The sequence below is a fragment of the Myotis davidii genome, unplaced genomic scaffold (genome assembly GCF_000327345.1).
Source record: "Myotis davidii unplaced genomic scaffold, ASM32734v1 scaffold68, whole genome shotgun sequence".
NCBI classification, from domain to species: Eukaryota; Metazoa; Chordata; class Mammalia; order Chiroptera; family Vespertilionidae; genus Myotis; species Myotis davidii.
Window position 1 is genome coordinate 408580 of NW_006300376.1, and position 9149 is coordinate 417728.

General features: G+C 43.8%; 1 protein-coding gene across 10 annotated transcripts in view; it reads left to right on the forward strand.

Annotated features, from left to right (window-relative positions):
• Positions 1-635: 635 nt before the first annotated feature.
• ZBTB24 (zinc finger and BTB domain containing 24) overlaps positions 636-9149 on the forward strand; it is a 20034-nt gene continuing 11520 nt past the window's right edge. For 2 of the 10 annotated variants that reach the window (XM_015572754.1, XM_006777192.2), the window contains exons 1-4: positions 637-1612; positions 3967-4134; positions 4624-4707; positions 5751-5913. In XM_015572754.1, the coding sequence (XP_015428240.1) occupies positions 658-1612; positions 3967-4134; positions 4624-4707; positions 5751-5913 (1370 nt within the window). In that variant the 5' untranslated portion in view covers positions 637-657. Of the gene's footprint in view, positions 1613-3966; positions 4135-4623; positions 4708-5750; positions 5914-9149 lie in introns of those variants that run through there. The other 8 variants (XM_006777190.2, XM_015572756.1, XM_015572757.1 and 5 more) reach the window with 8 other exon arrangements.

Consider the following 9149-nt stretch of genomic DNA (forward strand, 5'->3'; position numbering starts at 1 on the left):
CGCCTGGCGCCAGCCTTGGGCGTCCCACGCAGCCCTTCGGAAGCGAGGCCCGCCTCCGGCATTATTATTTAAGTGCAACTACCCCTCCACCCCCCAATTCACTTCGCACATGCACGTCTTCTTTGCCCTTTTCCTGTTTGTTTTCACAGAACTAAATGGCTCATACTCTGTGAAATCGAGACACTAGTTCTCATTCTGATGTTTGTGCAACTATGGAAAGTGAGTGCCGGGAAGGACTTTCAGGGTGATTGATCCCAATCCCTTCATTTTGCAAAGGGGAAAACAGACCCCGAGGGGTAACATGTATTGGCCCAGCTAGATAATGGTTCAGCATGAATGAGAGAGAATCATTGATCGGCCGCCTTCTGCATGCCCCCCACTGGGGATCGAGTCTGCAACCCAGGCATGTGCCCTTGGCCAGAATCGAACCCAGGACCGCTCAGTCCGCAGGCTGACGCGCTGTCCACTGAGCCAAGCCGGCCAGGGCCCAAAGCTGGGTTTTTACATAGACTTACAAATGGTCAGTAGTGAGTGTCAGTTAGCAAGGTGAAGTGAATAGCAGGTTGGTTTGGTGTGGGCTTTGCCTTGCTAGTGCTGCCCCCTCTTTAAACATTGTTTTCTTGTTTCAGACTTCATGCTTCTTGGTTTCCAAAGAAAATGGCAGAAGCAGCAGCAGAGCCTCCCGGGCAGCTTGTTGTGCACTCAGGCACTCACAGTGACGCTGTCCTGGCCAGCTTGGAGGACCAGAGGAAGAAGGGCTTTCTCTGTGACATCACTTTAATCGTGGAGAATGTGCATTTCCGGGCCCACAAAGCCTTACTGGCGGCCAGTAGTGAATACTTCTCCATGATGTTTGCTGAAGAGGGGGAGATCGGCCAGTCCATTTATATGCTGGAGGGCATGGTGGCCGACACATTTGGTATCCTGCTGGAGTTTATCTACACGGGTTATCTCCAGGCCAGTGAGAAGAGTACAGAACAAATCCTGGCGACTGCTCAATTCTTAAAAGTCTACGACCTGGTAAAGGCTTACACGGACTTTCAGAATAACCATAGCTCCCCAAAGCCAGCGACGTTGAACACAGCTGGTGCTCCAGTGGTGGTTATTTCTAATAAGAAAAATGATCCGCCGAAGCGGAAACGGGGAAGACCAAGAAAAGTCAACAGTTTGCCAGAGGGGAAATCGGAACTGGCTGCGGAGGAAGAAATACAGCTGAGAGTGAACAACTCAGTTCAGAACAGACAAAACTCTGCGGTTAAAGAGGGAGACAGTGGGGTACTGAATGAACAGACCGTAGCGAAAGAAATAGAAGAATCTGAGCCTGCTTGTGAGCCAGGTAGAGGGGAGGGAACTCCCGCTGAAAAAGATGAGAACTGTGATCCTAAGACCCAAGATGGGCAGGACCACCAGACTCGGTACAGCAAGCGGAGGATTCAGAGATCCATCAAACTGAGAGATTACAAACTTGTTGGGGATGAAGAAGATCAGGGGTCAGCCAAGAGGGTCTGTGGAAGGAGAAAGCGCCCCATTGGCCCTGAGGCCCGTTGTAAAGACTGTGGCAAAGTCTTCAAGTACAATCACTTTTTAGCAATCCACCAGAGGAGCCACACGGGTAATTATACTTTCACAGCTTATTGGAATGTGTTTTGGAGTAGTAATGATAATAATAGTTTTCATTTATTGTGCAACTTCTAGGTCATGGGCATTGTAATAAAGCCCTTACACGTGTAACTGCATTTAGTTCTCACAACAGTCCTGTGAGAGAGGTTATATTATCCCCATTATACAGATGAAGAGACCAAGTCTTAGAAAGCTTAACTGGCCCAGGTTACCCATGTAGTGACAGAGCTGGGATTTGAACTCAGGCAGTCTGATTCCAGAGCCTCTTATTTATTGTTGTTGCTTCCAGGGTATAATATTCAGGTATCGAACTCTAGCCAAATGCATCTGCTTTCTGACTCTTGAACATTCCTCCTCTTGACCATAGCTATGCTTTTGGTCTGTGTGGACAGCTTTCTCACTCAGCCATTTAGCTGTAAATCTCTTCTTTCTGGTCCCGCTAGCCCAGTACTGAAGAGACCCTTCAGTGATGATGGGAATATCATCATCAGATATAGTGGTGGCCACTAGCCACATGGATTTTGAGCACTTAACATGTGGTGTGACTAAGAAACTGAATTTTTAATTTTATCTTAAGTCATTTAAATGGTCATTGTATTGGACAATGTAGCCCTAGCCAGAAATCCCTTCTTCATTTGAACCCTCTCTCATACATACACCTACCTAACTCATTCTGCTTTGGATTTGATTGTAGTACCACTTAAATACCCTTTAACTTAATTGTAAGCTTATGTATAGGACTGATGCGTAAGTCTTCTGTCATCCAGCAGTTTGCTGTCATCTGACCCAGTAGTTCTGACTGTGGTTCTGAACCTGGCTGCTCCTTAGAATCACCGAGGGAACTTCTAAAACTACCAGTGCCTGGGCCCCGAGATTCTGATTTAATTGTCTGGAGATTTGGTGTTTTCAAGATCGATGAGAACCCTGAATTCTGGTTCTTTGAACAAAGTTGACACTTGAGGAATACTTGTTGAACTGTAATACAGCATAGTTTAAAGAGTTAGGTAGTTCTACGAGATCTTTTAAGGAAAATAGCACATAGGATCTTCCCTTTTGCCCAGTATTCAGAGAGTTTCCAGTGAATCACATTAGAATGGGTCTCTCTTAAACTCATAACTCTCAGTTCCAGAAAGTTTCCTGGAATTATTTCATAGGTGATTTCTCCTCTCTGTTTTCTCTGCTCCCTTTTGGAACTCCTGGTCTCTGATTGTTGAACCTCCTGAACCCATCCTCTAATTTCCTTACCTTTTTTTCTCCTATTTCCACCTAGGGAAATTTCCGCGCGCGCGCATGTGTGTGCGTGCGTGCGTGCGTGTGTGTGTGTGCGTGTGTGTATGTGTGTGTGTTTCTACTTTTATGTTTTTTGCTTCTAGGTGCTTATTTTTCTCTAAATTCTTTTTTGTATTAGAGTTCTTTCTCTTTGTTTCACAGTGTAATATCTTACCTCTGAGCATGTTAATAATAACATTTACTTATTTGTTAGGTTTTAACATTTTCTTCACCTTAGGCAGTTTCTGTGTTCTGCACGTTGCCTTTTTTCTTCTTCTTTGGCATCTGTTTCAACTACTGGAGGCCTTCTTTAAATGATGATTTAAAAACATCGTTTTGTAAGAATGGTTTTCTAAAAGCTACTGGCAACTCTGCAAGTATGGAGAAGGCCTGTAGAAAACAGCCTTGCTGGGGGTGGCGTGGCTGGCCCCCACTTCCTTGCTGATGCTCTCTTACCTTGGGCTCTTTTACATTGTAGGCAAAGACTTTCCACTCTCCCACCTGGAGGCTATAGGCTCCTTGCTGCCAGGATCTAGAGCAGGAGGGAGAAGAAGGCTGGCGGGGGAGGGGGGTGGAGGTGTCTCATCATCTCAAACACAAAGTTTGACCTGTTCTCCCTGTGGTCGTCCTACTCCACTGGCCTGGGAGACCTCTAGTCCAGAGACCCTTTGCTTTACCCTCTATGGAGAGCAGTCTCCGTCTTCTTTTGAGGAGAGGGCCGGTCTCCTGGCTCCGTGGGGTAGGAGACTGAATCTGAGGGGTCTAAGCACCTTTGAAATAGACTGTCACTTATCCTCCTTACCCCCATGTTCAGAGAGAACAGGTGCCACCAATTCCTAAGTCTTATTGGAGGCTCTGTCTTCAAAACTAGGTTGTATCTCGACATTCCTCACTGCTGCCATCCGATTCATCTGTTTCAGCTTGCAAAATTGTATTGCTGATACTGTTTCTCCAGTTCATTGGCCTTTTGGATGTGTGCCTTTTAAGAGAAATCCCTTTATTGTTACTTTAATTTGCGAGTGAACAGAAAGATGTGCAGATTCTTGCTTATACAATTTTCTGGGGCTCTTATTCTAGGGGAGCGACCTTTCAAATGCAATGAGTGTGGAAAAGGCTTTACCCAGAAGCACTCCCTACAGGTCCACAGCCGGATTCACACAGGCGAGCGGCCATACACCTGCACTGTGTGCAGCAAGGCTCTCACCACCAAGCACTCGCTGCTGGAGCACATGAGCCTGCACTCAGGTAGCCGGGCTTGCACAGGAGGGCACCAGGTTCCCATTCCCCGGGTGGGCATTACCGTGATCTAACTAGTCTCCCCCCAGGCTGGTGCCGTTTCCTGCATGGTGTCATTGAACAACAATTATGCTTTTGTTAGAGTGAAGTTTACAGTTCTGCACAGCATTGAGCCTTAGCGAGGACTTATTATAAACTGGCTGCAGATGTATTTCGTTTAACCACCAGAACTTGGAATTATTTTACTTCAGATGCCTTTGGGGCACACTTGAATTCTCCAGTTCTACCCCAGTCTCCACCACTCCCCATTGTCTTCCATGCCTTTGTAACATGTATGTTACTGGGGTAGACTCTGAAGGCATGGGTTTGTAGACAAGTCACTTGTATCATTTGTAGAAAATGGGGACCTGTGCCCACTATGATATTTACCATATTAATGAGCATTCTAGTTCTTTATAGTTTTTTGCATGTTTTAGTGTTTTGTTTTTTATTTGGCAGGACAGAAGTCTTTTACCTGTGATCAGTGTGGAAAATATTTCAGCCAGAAAAGACAACTAAAGAGCCATTACCGAGTCCATACAGGTACAATAAAGTGAGAGAAAATTTGGATTGGTGGGGGAGAAATGCAAATAAAAATTATTTCTGAAACACTGGGTTTATATTATAGAAGATAAATTAGTATTCAGGAAAAAGCCTTAAAAGCCATCTAAATTAGATGTTCTTGTGTTTATTCTCACTACCTTGTGGTTTGTGTTTAATTTTTATTCCATAGTTTTGGTGCCACTCACAGAAACCCTACAAATTAGTACCTTTCAAAAGTGCAGCTTGACTGTGAGGTGCCAGTGGATTAATTGTTAGTGGTGCCTGGAGAGAGATGTCACTACCCCATAGCTGTCGTCCAGACTTTCTCCAACCTAGCTCCACCTACTGGCCTTTTTTTCCTGACAACCCATAAGAAATGAATGGGAGGTTGGGAGTCATTTGAGATTAATTGGCCACAGTGTACCAGTGCTTCAAGGGGAAAAGGAGATTATACTTAGGAAGATTGGAAGGGTCCCAGCTTTCTTAGGAAGCAGTAAATTGAAATGCAGAGGAAATTTTAACTGTTACCAAATTAATATGAAAATTATTAGGTTTTATTAAAGTACCATATTTAAAGTGGTTATCTTTGAGGAAATTGTTGTAACACAAATCTCTGAAGAAATGCAGGAAGAGCATATATGCACTAACACTGTTTTTATTCCAAGAGAACAAATCTATTTTATTTATTTACTTTCCAATAAGTCTAAATCCACGAGGGGTACCGCGTTACACAGGTGCTGTGTCCACTGGCCTTAGCAGGAAGGTTGCTTTGGAATTTAGCACGAACCTTGCCACTGTTTCCATGGCGTGAGTTACCTTCCCCAGGCGACTCTGGTTTTGTCCGGTTGGCCAGCAGGTGTCACTGTTGTTTTCTGTTTTGCACACATAGGCACATCTCTTGCCCAGAGAGAGTTCAGTTTCAGGTCGAGCACAAGCACCTTCAGTTTTAAGAGCTGTGTGTTCCCTCTGGGTCTGGAGACCCCACTTATAGCTGGCAAAAATGGCCTTGGCCCACAGCCTTCCAGACGTATTTGTCGTTATAGAAGTCCTGTTCCCAGCAGGCCTCCAGGGCTCCAAGATGGCGGGAAGAGGCACTGACACTTTTTTTATTGTTGCGACAAGGCCACTCATTACCGGAATGCAACCACTGCCATCGCAAATTCATGGACGTGTCTCAACTAAAGAAACACCTACGAACACACACAGGTAAAACACTATCTCATCCTTCCTTTCTAGTATACTTTATATTTTCAGGAGAGTTAGGAATAAAATACTTGGAGTACCCTCCCCAGATAGTTCTTTGTAAATTGGGTGGGAATTTTATAATCTACTAGTGGCCCGGTGCATGAAATTCGTGCATATTAAAAGGGGATTAATTAGAGGGAATATTTTAATATTGCTGTTTGCCCTTTCTCTATAATAGAAGTGTCAGAGATGAAAGAAAATTAGTAAATTGTATATGAAAATCTTCCTCCTGTCAGAGTCTGGGGTACACCACGGGACCCAGAGCTAAGTCCCTGCCTACCCGTGGCACCTCAAAATCGCCTGAGACCCAGACCCACCTGGCCCACCCCATTGGGCGAGATCCAGTCCCAGCTGGCCCCACCCTTGTCAAGCCCCACGGGGTAGGGGGCACAGCCTCAGGTCCCCCAGTCCGGTGCCAGGGTGGGGGGCACGGCCTGAGGTCCCCCATCAAGCCCCGCCGGGTGGGGGTCGTGGCCTGAGGTCCCCCGTCAAGCCGTACAGGACAAGAGGTGCAGCCTGAGGTCCCTTGGCCTGGTGCCAGGGCGGGGGAGGGGGGGTGCAGCCTCAGGTCCCCTGCCCCGGCCCAGGGGAGGTGCAGCCTCAGGTCTCCTGCCCCAGCCCAGCACCACACAGCCTCAGGTCCCCGCTGATTGCTCGTTAAGGCTTGTTATAGGAACTCAGCCTCTGCTGTGGGTGCAGCCATTTTGTGTTACAGAAACCCCGCCTCCACTGTGAGCGCAGCTATCTTGTATTATGGAAACCCCACCTCCGCTGTGGGTGCCGCCATCTTTGTGATGGTGTGATGGTGAATTTGCATATTCCCTCTTTATTAGATAGGATAAGCCCAAGCAGAATGCTGTCAGCATTTGTGGGGCAGTAACATTTCTGTAGATTAGCAAAACAGATTACTTACTGAGCACTTTTTCTAGGGAAATTTATGTAATACCACAAAAGAGTGCAAATCAGAGTCTGGTTCCATGTTTCACTCTTAACCCTACTAGACTGCTGTACCGATTTTTCGGTAATTTCCACACAAAGGTGGAATATTGGCACTAGATGAAAGGTAGATGAAAGGTAGACCTATTTTCTACAAAGTCTCCAAGTTCCATCTTGTTCTAACCACTTGTTTGCATGTAACTAACATTTTTCTATATCATGTTGGTTTTTTCTCTTTAATGCTCAGGAGCCCAAATATAGGGGACAGTTAGGTTCAGGGCCTCAGGTCTGGTAGTAGTAAGGAGGTGAAAGAAGGTGGGACTGGGAAGATCACCTTATATTGGGACCACTTTCTCAAGTTTTCACAGCACCATTTATTGAAGAGACTGTCTTTACTCCATTGTGTGTTTCTGGCTCCTTTGTCGAAATTTATCTATCCATATACATGTGATTTTATAGCTGGGCTCTCTATTCTGTTCCATTGATCTGTGTCTGTTCTCTGCCAATACCATGCTGTTTTGATTATTGTAATTCTATAGTATAATTTGAAGTCAGGTAGTGTGTTACCTCCAGCTTTGTTCTTTTATCTCAGGATTGCTTTGGCTTTTGGGGGTCTTTTGTGGTTCCATACAAATCTGATGACTTCTCATTCTACTTCTTAAAAACATGACATTGGGATTTTGATGGGGATTGCATTAAATCTGTATATTGCTTTGGGCAATATGGCCATTTATGTTGATTCTTCCCTTCCATGAACACAGAATATTTTTCTATTTTGTTGTGTCTTTTTCAATTGCTTTTAAATAATGCTTTGTAATTTTCAATATATAGGCCTTTCACATTCTTTGTTATGTTTATTACTAGGGACTTTATGCTTTTGGTTGCAATTACAAAAGGAATTGGGTTTGTTGGGTTTTTTTGTGTGTTTTTCTTTTCATTTCTTTTTCTGAATGTTGTCCACAAAAAGTGACAGTTTGACTTCTTCCTTCGCTATTTGGATGCTTTTTATTTCTTTACCTTGCCTTATTGCTCTGGCTAGGACTTCCAGCACTATGGTGAATAAGAGTGGTGAGAGTGGACATCCTTGTCTTGTTCCTGATCTTAGAGGAAAAGCTTTTAATTTTTCACCATTGAGTATGAGAGTAGCTGAGGTTTTATCATATATGTCCTTTATTATGTTGAGGTGTTATCATATATGGCTTTTATTATGGCCTTTCCTTCTACTCCTGTTTTATTGAATGTTTTAATCATAAATGATGTTGTATCTTATCAAATGCTTTTTCTGCATCTATTGATAAGGTCATATGATATTTATTCTTGCTTTTGGTTATGTGTATTACGTTGATTGTTTTGCGTATGTTGAACCATCCTTGAGACCCTGGAATGAACCCCACTTGATCGTAATGTATTATTTTTTGGATGTACTATTGTATTTGATTTGCCAGTATTTTGTTTAGAATTTCTGCATCTGTATTCATTAGAGATATTGGTCTGTATTTTCTTTTTTTGCATTATCTTTGCCAGATTTTGGTATCAGGGTTATATTGGCCTCATAGAATGTGTTAGGAAGTATTGCCTCTTCCATTTTTTGTAAGAGTTTGACAATGACAGGTTCTAAATCTTCTTTGACTATTTAGGTTTATTATTGATGTATGAGGATTCCTATAGCCATTTTATCTTTTTTTTTCTGGTAGCTCTGTGCCTCCATCCGTTCTTTTCCTTTATGTTTCTGTCTGTTGTTTTTGTTTGGTGGTATTCCACACTTCTCGCCACTAGAAACCCCAGTAGGGTATTTGTTTTGTATTATTTTATATAGATACACTTTTTTTATTAAAAAAAAAAAAGTAAATGCAACATGTAAATATTCAGTATTGATCCCAATCTTCTAGAGCCAGCTTTCCTGGGGTTAGGGAGGAAATGTTTGTTTGAATCACCAGGCACTCATCTTCTACTGGAATGACTAGAGCCCCCAGTCAGTTCACCTGACTGCAGAATAGTACAAGACTGCTCTCAGGAACACAGAGGCTCTCTTGCCTCTCACTGCTCACACCTTAACATGGCTCCTCCTTACCCCCCTACTTTTAAACAGGTCCTTAGTAATAAACAAAACATTAGCAGAAAAACAAGAGTTATTACCTCTGGACTCTCTTAGATAAGAGCCTCCCTTGGCTTAGACTGAGGACCCATGCCCCAGAAGGGCCATTCTGACTAGATTGCATGAAGGGAGTGGGTGCAGGGGACAAAATGGCAAACACTGAATT